General features: G+C 36.9%; 1 protein-coding gene across 4 annotated transcripts in view; it reads right to left on the minus strand.

Annotated features, from left to right (window-relative positions):
* COL19A1 (collagen type XIX alpha 1 chain) overlaps positions 1 to 20,713 on the minus strand; it is a 186,942-nt gene that overhangs the window by 40,310 nt on the left and 125,919 nt on the right. For all 4 annotated transcript variants that reach the window (XM_027713247.2, XM_039388955.1, XM_027713248.2 and 1 more), the window contains 8 exons: positions 19,556 to 19,609; positions 11,683 to 11,736; positions 7,219 to 7,281; positions 6,390 to 6,434; positions 5,381 to 5,416; positions 4,462 to 4,497; positions 4,300 to 4,353; positions 2,247 to 2,300 (listed from right to left, as the gene is read on the minus strand). In XM_027713247.2, coding sequence (XP_027569048.2) covers positions 2,247 to 2,300; positions 4,300 to 4,353; positions 4,462 to 4,497; positions 5,381 to 5,416; positions 6,390 to 6,434; positions 7,219 to 7,281; positions 11,683 to 11,736; positions 19,556 to 19,609 — 396 coding nt within the window. The remainder of the gene's footprint in view (positions 1 to 2,246; positions 2,301 to 4,299; positions 4,354 to 4,461; positions 4,498 to 5,380; positions 5,417 to 6,389; positions 6,435 to 7,218; positions 7,282 to 11,682; positions 11,737 to 19,555; positions 19,610 to 20,713) is intronic.

The following is a 20,713-nucleotide window of genomic DNA, read 5'->3' on the forward strand; positions in this document are numbered from 1 at the left end:
AAAAAGGTACCCTTATGAAGGACATTCTGCTTACACCAAGACCAAATCAGTATAAAAATATATGGAATTTTAAATTTACTGATTATGGATTAGACATCATGGTCTACTCTATCCCCAACTCTTCTACAATTCTTTTTTTTTTCTTTTTTTTGTTGGACAAAGCTTGAGGGATTTCTTAGGAAAAGAAAAGACGTAAGTCTTACATGCTGGATGACTCTTTGATGATGTAAGTGAAAGTAAAACAATTTTCAACCTTTCACAATTTTCATTATACCACATAAAATTGTTGCATATATTTGTTAATCCATAATGTTTAATCTTTAGAAGACAAAACAAAACAACAAGACTAGAGATAAACACGTCTCTATAATATATTTAAATATGTTTTCACATATTAGAATTGTATGTACAAATATGAGTCTTCAAAATCGTCTGTATCTATGATCTACATACATTATATCCAGTATTTATCTGTTCAAAATGCCACTTGATCAAAGATCTATCAGAACAGCAGTTTCAAAAGCAGCAATTATGAACTCAAGTGGGATGGTGGCAACACAAGCAAGAGAGAAATGCAGTATGTAGTTATCTTTCACAGTAGGATTGGAGATCTATACATAAATAGAAGCACACCAGATGAGGCTTACAAACTACTGTATAGATGATACGTACATTAGACACAATTGAAAAAATGTGTGCCTAAACTGAGTAGGAAAATCAGGTATAAAGAAATGGTCAGTAAGTAAGCCAGTAGAAAATAACTAACTGAAGATTTGAATACTAGTATTTCTATCCTCTGCCACGAGCTGAAGATGTTGTACTCCAGTTGTCACTTTGCTTACATACCTTAGACTTTTTACAGGTCAAACATAAAAAGTCTGCCAGCTGTGTATCACTTAGAATGGTATTCTAATATTAAAAAAGCATATGACATAAAAGTCTGTTCAAAAAAAGAGTTCTCTTCAACAAAGTAGTCTCAAAGCATGCTTGGAAAGGCCCAAGACAAAATGCAACAACACCAGCACCTAGGTGCTTCTGTTGGGAGCTTCTGTTCTGCTAGGCTAAACCTAAGCTCTCCATTGCCTGCTTTTTTTGATCCAGTTCTTGGATATAACCACTCAAATCTCCAAAATGCTACTTAAAAGCCATTTTATGGTTTATGGAGGAAGGCAGGTGCAAGAACCAAGAAGACGGGGTAGGTGCCACTTGTTAGGTTATGTGACACCACAAGTGTTGTGGACTGAAACCTAATTTCAGTTTATATGGGGGATTAGGCAGAACATAGGTGCCTGCACACCTAAAGAGGGATTGTGCTATAATTTGGAAGAGAGACAGGCAGCCACCTCCCCAGAAGAGGCTTCTGCTATATTACGGTGTTCAGTCAAATGCACAGGGAACTTTCAAGTCTACTGTAATGGTGCTTAATAGTTCAAGACGTTTCCTAGAGAATCCAGACTGGATTAACATTTCACCCATGCTCTTCCTGCCCAGAGGCACAAGTGTTACAGGTGTTCTGGATCTTCAGGGAGGTGCCTACCAGTTTAAGAAATCTCAACCAGCCAGCAGACCCCACCAGCCTGTTCCCCAGTGGCATAATGGTTACAATTACACTAAAATGCCCATGAAGGATACCCTTATCACCTTGACAAACCTCAATCCATTGGTAGACCTGAATGTGGGACACCCAAAAGCATAATAACTACAGAAACATTCAGATTCTGCTGAGACATATCACTGTTTGACATTCCCAACCCACCAGTTTTGCACTCAGACATAAAGGTTAAGGGCACACTGAATCTCTGGTGAGCCTTAGCCAGTTGTACCTGCGGCTGGTAACTGTGAGAAGCTGCACAAGACAAACCAAGACAACTTGCTGCCCAGCTGTCCTGGCCAAGCAACAATCTCCCTGCTGAAAAGGGAGGTCAGGATATAATGCTAACATGGGAATGAGCAAGAGATAATCAGGAAGGGTAAAAGACCTCAATTCGGTGGTTCTTAATAAATCCCAATATCCAGATCCACTTCAGGCTGTCAAATGGTGTCAGAAGCAGGATATAGATGGTTTATTGAAACTCGAGATTAAAGGCCTGTTGAGGGAGGCATTCCATCTGATTGTGCTTCAACCCATCATTGCTATAGTACCACCCACGAAAGGAGCACCTATTATAACTTCTGTGGTACTGTTCCACTGGCTAACTGTTCACACACCACACTGCTACAGCTTGGTGAAACTGCACAATACATACAACTTCTCCTGGCAGTCCCCTGGGTCCGACAGGTCCTGGAGGGCCTTGCAGTCCCTGTGAAATGATATAATACAGGGAAAAGTCAATACACTACTGTAATTTGGTGTAAAGCATACTTATATATAAATAGATTAAAACATCTGGCATTAAGAATTATCTTCCACATGAAGTAAGAAGTAGAGTTTGCTCATTCTCCCTTACTCTAATGTTCAATAAATCTTGGGGACTGATATGTACAAAACCTAAAGTATTTATACAAAGCAAATACAAGTCAATACCAAGGCAATACCTAAAGGGTCAGACAGAATAAAAGAATAAATCAAGATTTCAAGAATCATTTTTAAGACAACAGTTTTGTGGATTCTATAACTACATCCATTATCATTGGGCTTTCTTTTGATGTTCTAAAATTTGTGTATTATCATATCTAACATGAATAGTGTTGGGTGGAGGTTACATTTTAACAGTTTCCAATTCTACCTTTCTTTGATACAAGGCATCATGAGAGACTCTCAAGAACATTTGTGCTTCAGCTACTTTCCTCACAGAATCACACAATCACGGAATGAGTAAGATTGGAAGGCATCACAGCGGGTCATCTGGTCCAACCTCCCTGCTCAAGCAGGGTGATCCTAGAGCACATGGCACACTTTCTTGAGTATCTCCAGTGAGGGATACCCCACAACCTCTCTGGCAATCTTGTTCCAGTCCTCGGTCACCCACATAGTAAAGAAATTCTTTCTCATACTCAGGTGGAGCTTCCTGTGCATCAGTTCCTGCCCATTGCCTCTTGTCCTGTTGGTTGGCACCACCAAGAAGAGCCTGGATATATCTTTTTGACACCCTTCCTTCAGATACTTATACAAATTGATGAAGACCCCTCTCAGTCGTTTCTTCTCGAGGCCGAACAGGCCCAGCTCCCTTAGCCTTTCCTTGTAAGAGAGATGCTCCAGTTTCTTATTCATCTTTGTTGTCCTCCACTGGACCCACTCCTGGAGCTCCATGTCTCTCTTGTAGAGAGACTGACTAGCCCAGAACTGGGCACAGCACTCCAGATTTGCCTCACTAGGGCTGAGTAGAGGGGCAGGATTACCTCCCTTGACCTGCTGACAATGCTGTTCCTAATGCACCCCAGGATACCGCTGGCCTTCTTGGCCACAAGGGCACACTGCTGGATCATGGACAGCTTGTTGTCTGCCAGGAGGACTCCCAGGTCCTTCTCTGCAGAGCTGCTTTCCTGCAGGTCAGCCTCCAGCCTGTATCGGTACATGGGGTTCTTCCTTCCCCAGGTGCAGGACCCTGACTTCGCCTTTGTTGAGTATCAGACAGTTCTTCTCTACCCACCTCTCCAACCTTTTGAGATCCTTGTGAAGAGCTGCACAGCACCTTGGGGCATCAACTGCTCCTCCCAGCTTCGTGTCATCAGCAAACTTGCTGAGGAGGCAGCTACCCCTTCATCAAAGTCATTGATGAATAAGTTAATACTGGGCCCAGTATTGAACCTTGGGAGACACCACTAGTGAGAGGCCTCCATCTACACCCTGTGCTACTGATCATGACCTTCTGGGATCTGCTGTTCAGCCAGCTCTCAATCCACCTCACTGTCCAGTACACAGTTCCGGAGTTTGCCTATGAGGATAGACTCAAAGCAAGGCAATGACTGGTTTGACATCACCTACAGTCTCATAAGATTAAACAGAGGAACAGGTAAGTAGTAGTGGCAGTGGTTACTCCTTGCCTCACTGATGGATAAAGAGAATATACCCAGCTACCAGTGGATTTGTAATTGCAAAATGGGTGCTCATAATCTTGAGTGACCAAATAACATTTGAGCTTTGCTTAAATATTCCTGAATGATGCTGAGATCAACATAACTTTATGTAAAATGCAAATCTTATGTAAAATAGCCATAATCCAAGCACAACCTTTTGATATAAACTATTTGCACTCTCTGTCCTTTAATACTAGCTAAGGAGTTGATAGCATTCAGTCCTCTTATATAACAGCATAGAATGCACTTGCTGTTAATAACACAAAAATACCTTTCACCTACCTTTGATCCTGGATTTCCGATAAGACCAGGTGGTCCAGGGTCTCCCACTTCACCCTAATGACATTGTTTGAGAAAACAAAAAAATCCAAGGTTACTGTTATATCTTCCAGTATCAGCTATGTGTATCAGCAATGTATGTAGTGTGCACAAGTCAGAAAATACCTTATTTCCTTTTGATCCCTGCATTCCAGTCTCTCCCTGAAAACATTAGATAGAACCATAAGAAGTTAAAACTTAAACTAAGATCAGCTAAGAGTTTAATATGCTACTTAAAATATTGTAACACATTTTATAAACTTAAATATTGAGAAAGCATTAAAGAATTTCTGATTTTTTTCTGCAAACTCTGAAAGGCATTCCTCTTTCAAACTAATTTTTTTTCAGGTTTTCCTAATGTTTTAAAGCAAAACATGTTTGAAAATACTACATTTGCATAAGAGCTTTTCCAGTCAAAAGCCTATTCTTCACAATGAAATCTCTTCTGGTACACAATATTCATCTCCAAACCCACACATTATTGCAGTAAGGCTTATTTTGGTTATTATAACATGTAAATCACAAAAATCTAAGCAACCTTGAGTTGTGTATTAAAAAACACAACTAGCTTTTGTCAAATGTCATAAGAGGGGACAATAATTACTTAAAAATAAGTAACATAGGTAAACAGAATGAGGGTTCTAAAAATATGCCCCAAAATAACAAAGAAGTTACGCACACATAAAATGACTATATCAAATCTGCCTGATGTTAAATGCCACACTAAGGGCATAAAAATAATACAGTTCAGGCCACAAAAAAATTTGTGAAATAACTGAAAGAGAGAACCTCCACATAAAATAAAAAAAGGTGTGTGCTTTAAACTCAGTTTATGGACTGTACCAACAACAGAAATGGTGAAGAACTGGGCATCTCTGTTTTTTATTTATAACCTGTGTAAGACAGGAGACAAAATATATGCTATCCCACATAATCCCTGAATCTAATGAACATGTACAAAGACAAGGAATTACAGCATGAATATGGTATGGAAATAATCTTGAATGTAAATTATTCACATCAGTTCAAAACATGCTATACTTACTGGATCTCCCTTGTCCCCTTTTTCAGAAGGCTCTCCCTAAGGAAACACAGGGAAGAGGTTAACACAGTTTTTTTTTAAAAATGGTAAATAGTTCATATGCCTGGTTTTGTTGAAGAGTCCTTGAAAAATATTGCATTTTTTAAACCTATATACAATACAAATATATGGACTACAAAAATTTACTTGAAGGATGATGTTGATTTAATGCCAAGACCATGGCAGGTGTTATCCTTTCAAGCAGGAGTACAAGGGAGGGTCAGGAACGTGAACTAAAGAGAGTGATAATGCATCCAAAACTGAAAAATTGCCAAACTCAAGTGCTCTATAGCACACAAAATCATAAATCTGTGATATCAACAGAGTAAAAAAATGTTTCTGCTTGTATGAAAACTATTTGTATAGAAAGACATGACCAAAGAAACCAACTGGAAGCCTAACAGCTGAATAGCAAAATGCCTAATAATCAGTAGATGAAGAACTGGGTATACAGATGAAGAACACATTCCTAGAAAAGCAAAATATACACCTGTTCCCCAATAATGCCCCACTTTCCCCCCCAGTCATTCTGGAAAATTTATTCTCAAACTAAAAGATACTAAATTAGAAGGTTTATTTCTAAATTTTAATAATTTAAAGACTTATGTTTTCTCATAGAGATATTGAAGATCACATTCATAACCTGAAAAAATGTGAATGGTGCCTAATTTATGAGGCAGTCTTTGGTCATAAACTTATATAAACAATTTTAAACTGGTATTCAGTGAAAGTCTGAATGTGTTTAAAACTAAGGACTTTGTGAACTGCTAGAACAGGGAAATTTACTTGCATATATAAATACCCACACAAGGAGGTGCTTGAATAAATACAGATATTTAGAGAATGACAACTTTCCTATGCCCAAATACATTTTCTTGATCTCTTGTATATTTTCCAAGATTTCACTAATAATCAGTATATTTAGTTAACTTCTAGCATAACACACGAGCACAGAAGTAAAGAATTAACTTACCTTTTCTCCTTTTGCACCTGTCATTCCCAATTCTCCTTTCTGACCCTTTTAACAAAATTAATTAATTTTAAAATTTTTTATATTCTGACAAATGCAGATAAACCTCTCTCCTTCTTTACCTGTACTTTGTTCTATGTAAGCCACATCTTAACCATTATTGCAATGGAAATCAAGCTTTAAACATGTGCAAATGAATCTAAATGACTGTATTCTATAGCAGATCTGCAGGCTTCTCCCTAAAAAATGTTGTTAATTCTGTGACATATCCAGAGCACTTGTCTCTTCTCTCACAAGTTTGGAACACACGCAATTGTTAAAAAATCATTCCACTGTTTACACAGGACAGATGACTATAAACAACATACTGTCATATAGTGTAGATTCAGAATTTGACTTCCATGCAATATTTAGAGGCTGTCTATAAGTATTCTTGGTATAGAAAGTCCTATTGTTGCAGAGAAACTGCTTTAAATATTCATGATTTACTATTCAAAATATTTTTCAAATTTCAACTTTTTCAGAGTCTTTTCCACATAGCAGGCAGGTCAGCTCATTTGACTTCTCAGACAGCATTATGGAAACCACACACAGTCCTTTCAGCATTTTTCCTTTCTGTTTATACTAGAGGACAAAGGATCACGTGCTGCTCCTGCAGGACAGCACGATGAGCTGGATATTGGACTACACAGTTCAAAGTGCCAATCATTTCTAAAATCTATTCCTTCAAAGCCTGTTGTGATAAATCAAATAAAAGATACTATGTTAAGTGTGGCAGAGACAGGTTAGATAGGCACTGTGAAATTTCTCCAAGTTCATGTCAAATGCTTACAACATCTCCCTTCTGGCCTTTAAGTCCAGGGGTCCCAAGTACTCCTAGTAGTCTTGTATCACTCTGGAAAGAAATAGTATCACAAAGATCAAAAAACAGAAAATGTCACCATTCACTTACAGTAACAATTTATTTACCATAACAATTTCTTGTAATTTACCAATATTCAGAAGTCCTAATGTATTACTAGAAAGGGATAACAAATGCCTATGCAGTACAGCTAGGTAATGTATTTGAGCAACCAGCCAGACTAGCAGAACATGAATAAAAGCATAAAAGGGAAATGTCTTTGTTGAACATTGCTGTGCAAATATGTGACTTTTTTTAAAAAACTCAATACAAAGTACATATTTTTATGCTCATTGTTACAGCACATTCCTCAAGTATGTTAAAAAAGAATAAAATCCACTTCTCTCCTATGAAAAAACCACAAGCTTTTTACTTTTGAGCAGCATGAAATGCAAAAGAATGTAGAACTAATTTAAGTCTACTACAGCAGTGAGCCAGAAGGAGTGGGAATAAACATGGTCAACAGGCTCCTCACATTGCTCCTCAAAGAAAATAGACAGATTTAAGGACCAGAGGTTCGGGTTGTATATGTGCTCAGGTGTTTACTGCACTGCATTTATTTACTCTTCTCTACAAGACACAATAAAATACAAAGCAAATTATTTCCTTTTCACAAAGCCAGACTCGGACTACCTATGGGGAATGTGTTTTCTTTTAATGACAATGGGAAAAGAAACAACAACAACAACAAAAAAAGATCCTGAAAAATGAACACCCATCTAGACCCAAGGAATCTAAGCCCTAGAACATGTATCACCCTTAGCAGGCCATATTCCAGTTTCCATATCTCTAAAATAGAGAAACATCATGATGAATAGAAGTGCCATTTGCACTCTGCTAATATTTTCAGAAGTAGGTAACTGAATATAAACTGAATAAAATCAGTTTAATAAAATCATTATTATTTTAGAAATGCTAGTGTTATGGTGGATTTTCTTAGGTATTTAGGGTTTGTAAACACTCTTGGTACACTAATTATCAAAATCAGCTTCAGAGCCAGAGGCAGATACCCAGATAAAGGAACCTGGGTATTGTTGAGAAGTAGTTGACTACCATTGGACTGAGCACAATCAGGTGTCTGTTATAATGAGTATACTAAAAATTATGATTTATACTTAGTTGTGCATTTCTTATGCATACATGGAGAAAAAAAAGAGGCTATTAGACTAAATAACTGCTTCTATGGTCTTTGCATATTTATAGGTAATTTGCTCCTTACAACAAAATTTAAGTAAAATACAGTAAAGCAAAAAAAATTTTAGAAAATTAATAATTAATAATTCCAGAATAATCTAAAATTACTGTGAATTATAATTATTCTAAAACATTTCTTGGAAAGACTGTGATACAGTTTCAATTTCTTTGTGTTTTGGTTTCATTTTTATTTTTATGTGTTGTAGAACATTTTAGATTCAACTGATGTTTAGAAGCAAGTTTGACTAAGTGACCTTCTATTTATGTGTGGGAAACTGATAAGTAAAAAAGATGACAGGGGCCCTGAAAGCCCAGGCAAAGGATGATAACAGAGGCCTGAGGGTAAACAAACTCAAATCATGAGGCATTGTTTACCAATCACTGAAGGAATGTAACCTGCAGTACAGGATAGGACTAGTTTCTTGGCAAAAAGAAGAGGAAAAAAATGCATGTATTGAATACATGCAAAGCACCTTGTTTACGCTGAAAGCACAACAGACATAACAAGAAGGAACATAAAAATAGTCACATGCCTTGCAAGAACAGGCACAAAGGAGGAATGAGGGAAGAAAGTCTCCGGCACTGTCTCCCAGCCCATTAAGGATCAATGCTCCTACTTATCCTCAGCAGGTTCCCCTCGCCTTCATTAAAGAAAGATTGCTGATCTTGGTTTGCTGTTCATCACAATTTGCTGCTGCGATCAGCAATTGTATTTAAAGTGCTCTCTTTCACTGTATACATGGATCAAGTATATTATGCTTTTAAAGACTTGCACTCCAGCCTCCTAGCACAATAAAGTGATTGATACTGAGCCAGAAGAACCTTGGTTGCAACAAATTATTTAATTACATCATGCAAAAACAACTACTTCTTGATATCATACAGAACTCAGAAGAACAGCAAATAATCTGCTAAGAAACAGAGAAATTAGAGGAAAAAAAAGAGACATTATTAATTATGATGGGTCTTAAGAGTCACCACATTTCTTGGTAGAAGTTTCTCATGCTTCCTGAAAATACCAACACAAAGAAGCCAACTAACATCCTCAGGGAAAAAAAAAGGTATTAAGATATCTATAGCAACCAAAATGTGGTCACAATATGAACACTTTTAAACACCAAACTGAAAGAAGACCTTATGAGATCCTTAAGAACATTCATAAAGTGATGGAAAATGACAAGATCATTTCCTGTGCTGTGAGGAATCTCAGAAATCTCAGGGTATCACTCAAATATCATTTTACCAATGCAAATTACTGAGGCAATTATATACTGGAATTATATACTGGAAATGCAAAAAATTGTTTGGTGCCTCCAAGGTGCAGTGGACAAAATCAGCTCTTGCCATACTATATAATAGTGTGGGGGGAGAAAGGGAAGTTACTGGTGCATACATCTGCATGAATCAATGGCAAAGCAGAGAAACTGTCCTTGTCTTTGATGACTTTTTGTCTTGTCCTTGATGGAAACATCCTACTCCCATCATAAAATGTATAGGAATTAATATGTTTGCTGAAGCAGTTAGAGACTTATTTTGACTCCAGGAGGTTCTGAACACATAGTTACAGAAATGTTGCATATTTAGAACCTGTTGCTTGAATCAGAAAGCCATCTCCTCTTTCACCAGGAATCAAACAGCATTTCCTTGTTGAACAGTTAATTGCTTGTGACAGAGTCATTAAAGTCTTCAAACTAGACAGCTGAAGGAAGAAAAGTTGTTAAGGTGCACAGGATTTAAAAGACAATTAATTTATAGACACGTAGCAGCTGGTCTAACTTTTTTTCCAGAATATTCAATTAGGAAATATAAGCCACCTTACAAACACTTAGAGCCTTACAGTGATAAGAAAAAAAATTTTTTTTTTTTTTGAGACACCTGCTTATCAGTTCCAGAAGGTCGCCACTGCTTGTATTTCCTCTTGCAAAATTACCTTAAAGGTACTATCAGGATAAAACAAATTCATAGTGCAGAGTTCGGGAATGAGTTACAATAAATATGGTATTGATAGAGGAAACAGGGCTGGTATCAGCAAAAGCTCTTTGGTGGAAAAAATTAACTGGTAAGAAAACCAAAGGTGTAAAATTAAAATACAGAAAACTTCAACACATACATTTGAAATGGCAAACCAAAACCAGAAACTAAGTCTCCAGGCATGAAAATGCCCCATGCTTAATTCCTAATGCAAGTTTCTAAGGTGATACACTGATTTGAAATGAATTAAATATCAGAAATAAGAGAGAAATCACTTCAGTCATAAAAACAACTGAAAAGATATATTTGACATGAACTTAGCTCCAAAATATCTATCCAAGAAAAGATTTCAGTATTTGTCTAGAAATGTTGTATAGGAGAATACCCTGAATTCACCTGCTCTTCATAGTTATACATTCTAATATTTAAAGAAATATTAGATGGATGTCTTCCAGGCTTGACCTTCATGACTTAAGGTGTGATACACACATTAGCCTTTATATTGAACAAATATTGCTGTAGTAGTGTTTCATAAGTCTTTCAATTAAACAGAATTTTCTGATCAGATAAGTTAACTACTCTAGCATCAATTAAGCAAACCGCTGTGATCTCTGAATTATGGTTTCTTACAACGGCAGACACTACAACTTTGAAATATCTGTAGTATGTATTTCAAAGCTCTGCCATGTGGAACGCCATCCTATCCAATTTTAATTTTTTTTTTCTATTAAGTGGTTTTAGCTGCAGGTGGTTTTGTAATTAAGACTATTTTTATGAGTCTATAATACAAACATAAGGACAGTTCTCATGGATTGCTAGCAGATCTTTTAAAAATTATGCCTTGTCTTTCTATTTTACTCTTAGAATCATGACAGAGCAGGTCAAGAATGTAATGTCAAGTACAACTTAGAGCAATTAGTTTTAGAAGTGGGGAGCTGGTGCTTCCCGCTAACAGCTCCATGGTCCACCCACCTGCTTTTTGAGTTACACCAGTTAAAAAATCAGTGAGTAGAAGATGGATAGGAGGCAAGACAGCAAGACAGATGACACAGTAGGTATGTGACTGGAGTGTGGCCTGAGCTTGTAAAGGGATGCAGAAAGAGAACACAGAAGGAACTACCTTTTGGATTAATTTGGAATGTGGTTTGCAGGGATCAAAACTATAGTCATTTCTACCTTAGATACTTCTTAGTCATAAACCCACACAGACACTATATCAAATCTCCATACCTCATTATAATGTTTGTTCAATGAATCCAGAATTCCTTCTAGTCCAGAAGGACCCTATATGGAAAAATATGTATCAAAAGGTCATTTTAATTGAACTAAGTTTATGTTTGCATATCTTTATTCTAAGAGCAGTGAGGACGTAAAAGAGTTTATATTTTTGTTTGGTCATACAGTAAATTATTTTCTGTAACTTCATTATATCTTTTTATCAGGCATAGGGGAGGAGGAAAGTCAGCTTCTAAATCTCTGAATTTTGGAAACCAGCAACTTATTTTGAAGTGAATTGGTCTGTCAGAGAAGGCAGTAGTGACATTCATATTGATTTTGATACAAATCCCTTCTGGTATGAGCAACGTCTTTGTTCTGCAGCATTTTAAAACTCTTTCTGCTAAGTCAAAGAATAGGGTCTGATGTAGAAGCAGCTCCTAGTGTGAGTAAACAGGTAAATTTTTAACTTAAGAGTACAGAAGGTGAAATTGAGGAATGTCAGAATTCTCGAGAACACTAACTTCCTAGTTTTATTAGCGCTGCAAGTTTACACTTAAATACAGATCTTTCATCAAGAAATTCAACAGTGAAAAAGGAACTTCCTACTCAAATACAGACTTAGGATGGAGAGATAAAAAAATATGCTTGCAAAAAACCATTTTTGGACATGAAACTCAACATTTTTTGGCATAGTCTGCCAAAAACCAGGCCATCAACGAGATTTTTAAGTTTTGTAGAAGAGAGCAGAACACTGACAGTTCAGTCAAGATCTTATGAATTAAAAGTCAATTAAATTTACAGATTAGCATAGTTACTCTCTTTGAGTTGAAATTTTCATATAATGCAATAAGAACTACAGCCACGCACATGGCTGTAGGAAACATTTGACTTCAATAACAGGATTACAATATACTTAAGTCACTTAGTCTGACAGGGCACAAAAGTAGCTCTCCTTCTCTGGGGCTTTTTATAATCACAATTTACATTCTGCAGCTTTTGTGTTAGTGGGGACATTAGGAAGATTTGGAAGCCACATGAAACATCACAGGTGTCTCACTCCCTCTTTTTTCCCAACATCGGAAGAGATACAAGGCCATAAATTCTTCCATTCATGTTATTTTGAAGTGAATTGTCACTTCGATTTTATGTTAAAAATAAGATAAATATAGTCAAGATGTTTTCACTGAGATGCTCACTCCACTCTGATTTCTGAAGTTAATGGCAGAATTTTTACTTTGATATCCATATTAAAGATGGCAATCCAGAATTGGGACTGAACCATGATGACACTGCTCAGATGTCTCAACTGTAGTCCTGTGGTGTTGAATCCTTGAACCCAGGATCCCTGCAGGATTCTGTAATCCTCCAAGGAGTCAAAAGTAAGAACTTATTCTCCCTTTACATTTGTTACCATGTTCCATGTTGTTTCTTTTACACAAATGAAACTGCTTCTGCCACACAACCCAGGAAGAATTTTAAATCTGTACCTGCCACCAACCTCAACATGTCAGATATTATGTGTACCTAAAATAATTCTTGACGAAATGAAAAGCCATTGTACGTCACAGTTTTGAAAACCAGACATAACCTCGAACATCCCCGTCCCCGAACTGCCTCATGACTAAGACAGTCAAGGAGAACTTCAGGCATTTGGATTGTATTCCTGACTATGCCACAGCTTTTGTATTACCAGAGACAAACAACCTCTGGTTTTAGTATTTATGTTTTCAAAAATTGACATAAATTTAATAATTTTATCTTTCCATCATTCTTTCTATAATAAAACTATAACACCATATTTAAACAAGTGTACAACAGAAAATATTTTTATTCTAGACTTTTTTCCTAAACTGTAGTCTCTTTCTTTCCTTCCGCACTGTTCCACTCCTTTAATATAGTTGCACAATGCACTCTGAAGTCTCTACAGACAAAAACCCCCAAAACAGTAGCATTGGTTTGCAAGTGAAGAAGCAATCAAATTAACAGCAATTGAAAAATTATTGTACAAGCAGTTTCTAGCTTTCGCTTGAGAATTTTGCACATCTGCCACTTTGAAGCTCACTTGAGCAGGATTTCCTTTCTCTTTTTTAATATCAAGTTGTGTAATTGAGAGAAGCGAAGCTCACAGAGAGTACAGTTGTATGAATAAGAAAAGAACTGAAAAAGTGTCCTGATTGTTTTCTGAAATTACAAACAGGTTTCAGATGTTATTTCTACAGACAAGGCAGGAATAGAAACACTGGTGCTTACAGGAAAATAGCTCCAAACTGTGAAATTACAGGGGCTTACAATATATTTCCCTCCCTTTACTTTTATAGTTCATCTGCATTTCTCTATAGATGAGACTGCTGAAAAAGTCTACCCAATCTCACAGTCCATGCAGTAAAATGTGTAACAATTGCACCGGTTGCATCTCAAGAATAGGCCATTTTGGAGAACACAGCCTGCAAGTGACTCAGTGTAATCACTTTGTCCTTTTATTTCACATTGGTGCCTGACCCTTAAAATAAGATACTGTTTTTCTGATTACTATAATGCAAAACATTGTGAAACTCATCAGTGCAGACGTGCAACTCATCAGTGCAGACGTGCAGTATTGTATAACTTTTCCAAGTTATTTCCAAGAGCAAATGGAAAGAATGATGAAGGCATGATGTCTGCCACAATAGCATAGATGAAATAAATTATATTTTGATATGGATATAAAAACTTAATGCATAGAAACAAGCAATATGACCAATCCTTGCCAGCCATTCCCATCCTACCATGTAAGCATTTCCAATACTCTTCTAAAAAGAAGCTGAAAGTCCAGGAAAACCAGAAATGCTACTGACAATTTTCACTTACCATTGCTTTGATTTTCTGCTTATTGTAATTAAATGATAACATTCACTCCCTTTCAAAACATTGGTAGAGGAATGACAGTATTTCCTGAGGCAGAGGAAATGAAATTTCCAAGGCGAACTGCTGGTTAGTTAAGATAACTAATTTTGTGGCAATGACATACGTATTGAATCATGAGACCAAAAGCATATGTAATTAAATGAAGAAATTCAAGTGAAATTTTCTACTGAATCACATGCAACACAAACAAAATGTAACTCTATTTTAATTTAAGACTTTAACACAAAGCTAATCTTCCAAGGAAAAATACTTGAGAAGACAAAATTTATGAAATTCAGCCCCTTGAAAAAGTATGATGAACTGAATGATGAGCTTCAAGGGCTAATAGCAATCATGAAATAAATCTATTAAATCTATTGGTTGAAAACAATAGCTTTGGATGTGTTGGTTTAAGAGAATGAATAATTGTGATTACAGTTTACTAGCCTGTGATTTAGCACACCCAAAATTTCTTTTCCACCTCTGCAACAGATAGCTTTGACAAGATGGCACCAAGCCAAAACAGGTAGTCATCATGTTTCCTACCTTTAAAAACTAGTGCTGATAACACTTCACTTCTGCCAAACAACAACACTGGGCAGAAATCATACTCAGACTCACCTCAAAGAATGGTGTTATACTGGTGGAAGTCTGTAGCACAACTCTAGCTTAGCGCTCTTTTTATTTTAAAAACAAGCTGATGCCCCACTAAAATGGGAGCTCTTGAGAAATGGAATTCCTCCAGTCATAACAGTTCCAGTAGAGACAGAGAAAATTAGGGCAGAGAAGATAAAGTTAGCCCTTAATGGGAAAACAAGTAAAACTCCTTTTTCTGTCCTCTCTCCCATCTATGTAAATAGAAATACCTGCTGATTCATTGAAAAGTAAAAATAAATAAATATAATCCCAACCTCCCCAAAAAATCCAGCTTTAAAACCTCCCACAACTGACCATAATATGTAAAACAGTGCCTAACATCAGGCAGCTATCTTCTACGTAGAACAGAAAAATAAATTATCTCCTCTTAACAAAACTCTACACAAAAGGAGGCAGATAGTAATTCTACAACCCAAGACCAGAAAAGCACTTTGCCTAAATGAAGACTGCAAAATTTGGCCTTTCCACCCTGAGGCTGAGAATGCATAAATACTAAGTTCGAATACATTCCACACGTTACTGTGCAGGTGACTGAGCACTGGAACAGATTGCTCAGAGACGTTGTGGAGTTTCCCTCACTGGAGACATGCAAGAACCATCTGGACTCAATCCTGTGCAAAATGCTCTAAGAACACTCTGCTCGAGCAGGGAGGTTGTGTCACATAACCCACAGTGGTCCCTTCTAATCCTACTCATTCTGTGATTCTGTCATTTGCTTTTAAGTAGTGAGAAAAAAAAGAAAAGAAGTGTGGTAACTGGAGAACCATTATACATAATTCAAAACAAGCTACAGTCTGCTGGGAACCCTTTCTGTGTTTATAAGTCCTGTAGTCTTTTTATTAGAAGCTATGGCAGAAGAGAGTAATCAGCGCAGTTCTGCAATCTGATCAAAATGCTGTACTTAAAACCTCACAGCATCCTATTATTATTTCATTTTGTTTCGTAAAATCAGCATTTCGATTTCAGTGAAGAGTCCTGCTGAGCAGGGTAACAGCACGTGAAAGAGAGAGACTCTTTTTCAGAAGACTCTAGAAGAAAACGGAAGCAAGCAAATATATAAAATACATTTGAAGGGTACAGAGATTTTGATTTCACAATCACAATTTTCACAATGTTTCCGAGACTGAAGCGAACAGTGTATTTGACAGAAGGTTTAAACTGCTACCTAGGCTCTTTCAAAGTGGAGAAAGGGCCAAAAAGCACTAGAGGGAGCTGCTGCTTAACTTAAACCGTCTGGATTTCTGACTTCAGCACAAATTGCTACCTGCTGGAATGAGAGTTATGTGAGCACACATCTCAGCTCTCCTGTACCGAAATAACAGAACAGTACATCAGACAGCAAGGATGCGTACCAGGAATTCTGAAAAGGAAGGGGAATAAAAGAACACTTTAAAAGTCTATAATATTTAATAGACTTTAAACAAATACTCAAAAGGGGAACAGACCTGGGTAGGTTTACAAAAATATTTTTATAACTGATCAATAAAACTCCTCATTGACTCCTTGGCTTTTGTGAGCACAGGATTTGCTCCAAAGGGGAAAAAAATACATAAAAGAAAGGATAAGGGGAAAATGACACAAAAGAAAGGATATCTGGAAGAAATTGCATAGGAAGTCCCATTTTAACTGAGTAGTTTAATTACCAGTTGCCAATCAATCTACATTTCTGACACCAACACAGGTTTTTAACCAAAGATGTGCAGATGATGTTAAGGGACTAGAAATTCACTACAAGCACCAATTTTACTGAAAAAAAAATCCCCAGCAATTAGGTTAGGAAAAAAAAAGAAAAAAGATGAGATACTTAGAAAAGGTTAGAAAAGTCTTCAATTCTGCCATGCGACAAGTAGATCTTTGACTGTTAGAATGTGTCCTTATAACGCTGTCATGTGAAAGCACAGCATGTATGCTGACTGCAATTTTTGTAACTTTCAGTTTTCTTTAATTTTACTACCAATCTTTTCCACACAAATCCCTATCTGCATACACTGTTATTAGGACTGTCCTTTAAAATAAATCCCCTGAGTATTGTATCCTGTCTGCCAACTTCTTCCTGAAAGAGGCAAAACTTTCCTTCTCACAGGTTTTGGTTTTCTTTTTTTTTTTGTTTTTTTTGTTTTGGTCATTACTAAGCACCTGGATGTTTTAATATCTAAATTAAATATTTAACATCATGGCATAAACTGATAAATAAATTAGGTAAATTTATTAATTTCAAGCACACAGTGTATGCTTTAGCTACCCTGATAATTAATGACTGAATCTCCTTTTTCTCAAATACAAATTTCATATGCTTTTGAAGCATCAACCAAACCCCAAACTTGCTTATCCTGGAGAGTCTAATTTTCAAATGTTCAGTCAATCTGTTAACCATTTTGTATCCTGTGTATGCCAAACTTATGACAACCAGCATCCTGCAGGTATGACAGTTCTGCTGCGCTTTGGAAAGGCCAAAGTAAAGGCACATCCATGTGCATAAAGAAGTTGTTTACTATTAGCAGAAAAGGGGTAAAGGGAAGCACAATATAGTACAATTTAATATGGTTTGAGCCTTCAAGAAGAGAGGGGGAATGATGGATTGTGTTGAAGGTTTTTTCGGTATGTACAAGCTGTGGCACTTCAAACATGGCAATACTGCCAATGCACATTAGTGGGCATTCCTGCTTTTAGAGTATGCCTTTTCTTTGCTCTGCATTCTCAGTCTTGGAAGAAGAACTCAAGATGATGATATAGGTGTACCCAAAGCAAGGAGTGCATCAAGATAGTTATACCAGAAACAAGTACTTTTAACCAATATTTAGGCCATGACTGCTCGAGGAATGCTTTTCTGGTGCGTAGTAGTAGGCTACAGTACTCATACGGAGTTCCTTGTATGGATGTTGCCATGCTGACAAAGTTGAGTTTTCTATTTGCTGTAAGAAAATCTGAAATATATCTCAGTTATAGAAGCGCAATTTAGCTTACACTCAAGATTTCTAGTATATCTGTCAAGGATCATAAATCTTCACAAGCCTGACCTGCCAGCAAATCTATGATGGCAGAAATCTGTAATGGAGAAAAACTTTTTCACCAGCTCATGAGAAGCTAAGTAGATTAGGTTTAACATTGACCTCTGCTATGGTTTACTTTTTTATCCTTTAAAGGTTATTTTTGGCATTTGTATTAAGAAAGATTCTGCATCACTCCTTTTCTCCTGTTTGGCCTCCTGCAGTCTGCAGGAACATTTCAGCATTCTGAAGTCCAAACTGTGCAAGAGACTAATTTTTATCTATGTAGTTTTATGCAGGATAAATGAATTTCATCATCAACTCCTCATTCTGAACACATTTTGCAAGGAAAGAGTATTTATAAAATGTATGCACTTTTTGTTTTAGATGAGGCTGGATGAAACCTATTTTATTTTAGTCATTGCGTCTCACACAGCAGTGCATTATTCTCTTCTCTAGAAATAAGATGAGGTTGAAGCGTATGAATCAAATGTTCAGATGCATAAACTACTAGCCTTTACCTATTTTAGGTAAGTAGAAGAAGGAATTATGAAATCTTTGTTTTATATTAAGAATGTAAAGCAGCAGAAGTTTAATCCATGAACAGCTGTTTTGTATTTGTGTATAACAGCATTTTTACAATACAATATACAGGGAATTTTATTAATATGACCAAATCTTCCTCCAGCCAAGGAGAGCTGCATTTATTGAAGACTAGTATACATCCACGCATGACTTGAATTTTAAATCATTTATCTTTAAAAAAAAGTAAAGGAGAAAAATAAAATCCCAAACCTCTTAGATCTGAGCTGAACCTTTAAGTTCTTCATACTGCAAATCCTTTAATAGAGCCATGTATTTCTTAATCTTTTTAATTCTTCAGTCAACTCATTTGAACTACAGCTGAGTGCTCATTCCAACGCTGGGTATAATCCTCCCCACCATTCAGACAATTGGCACATGCTTCACACAGTCCTTCATCTTTCAAATTACCCCTCTGAGACAGAAATTATCCCTTCTTCTACAGAGCATCACACATTTTGCTAAGAAAATGAATGCACAGTATTCATATTTAGCATATATGGCCAGTCTTTCTTTGAAACGTCAATTTCTGCTTCCCCTGCTGAAGTTTGCATCTTGTTCTTTTTCCTCCTGGGTAGTCCCTTATATTTGTGGACCCAGTCCTTTTATACTTGCTGTATCAAAAGGCTAGCAATAGTAGCTGTTTGATAGATAGAGCAGAGTACACATAGATCAATTATTTTCAATTATAGTTATATTCAGGAACCTGCTACAAAAATGCTAACAAAGTCTGAGGACAGAGTGAAAATTTCCCATTCCTCTCACTAGTTACTCACAGGAGGTCCTGGTGGCCCCGGTTTTCCTGGGAGACCTGGTTTGCCTCGTCTTCCCTAGAAATAAAAAATTAGAACAGACATTTATAAATATTGTGGCTAGGGACTGATCCGGAAGAAGAATGTTAAGAAAACATTTGTTGCCTTGCCTTGCTTATGAAAAAACCATAAAAATCAAAACTCATCCAAAATGAATACTCTGTATCAGTCACTGCTTCTAGGATTGCTTTTAATAGTTATGACAAACTATTTGCATCCCTGTAACATCTACTGTCACATTTTAAAACTTTGTCTCAAATATGAGTACACATTGGCAAGGATATTAACAAAGCACCTTGATGAGGTGTGAAGAAATTATATTTTGTCTGAATATACCAGAGCTTGGAATGTTACACTGTGCTCCAGCAGTCTGACTTGCACAGTAAGTACGTATGTGCAATATTGTCGCGGTCCGAAGAGGGGATGGGACACGAGGAAGGATGCAAGCAGAGTTCTCTATTCAGGCGTGCCCACTCTCTTTTTTATCTGCTTGGGAGTGGAACGGGCCAGAACACAGGGCGCAGCAGTAGACCAACAAGCAGAGGGACAAACCAGCATAGGGACACCAGCAAAAGGGGGAGGAGTGGGGGCAAACCCACGGCAAGCCTGGGCTTGTCCAGGCTGTGCACTGTGCAGTGTGAATACAATGAAACCACATAATAACAGCGAAGTCCACACGACAAAGTCCTGCCAATCGCTGCACGCTTCTCTCCACGCCCGGAAATGTTCCATCCTGAATCATGTTCCCTCACACAATATAACCTAATTAAGAAACACCCATATCCTTCTTCCCTGGGATGTGATAACAAGCACACAAGTCAGAGATTTATTTGCAAAAACAATTCACCTTCTTTGTGCAATTACTACCATCTGTGTATATATAATGCACATGCAAATCATTTGCACTAAAAAGTAAGGTTCATAAAAGTCTACTTAAGGGAGACTTTCCACTAAGATTCTAAAAAAAACATGCTTATGTAACTACTATAATTTTTTAGTACAGAGCTTACTTGAACAACTGCTGTTTTCACATGTGCTTTTTTTTAGGAAGATCAACATAAAAATGGAAGTAATTTACAGGAATTTACATCTTTATTGCCAAGCCGAAATCTGATGCACATT

The sequence above is a fragment of the Pipra filicauda genome, unplaced genomic scaffold, assembly GCF_003945595.2.
Source record: "Pipra filicauda isolate LSUMZ 115617 unplaced genomic scaffold, ASM394559v2 scaffold123_size2130275_pilon, whole genome shotgun sequence".
Lineage (NCBI taxonomy): Eukaryota > Metazoa > Chordata > Aves > Passeriformes > Pipridae > Pipra > Pipra filicauda.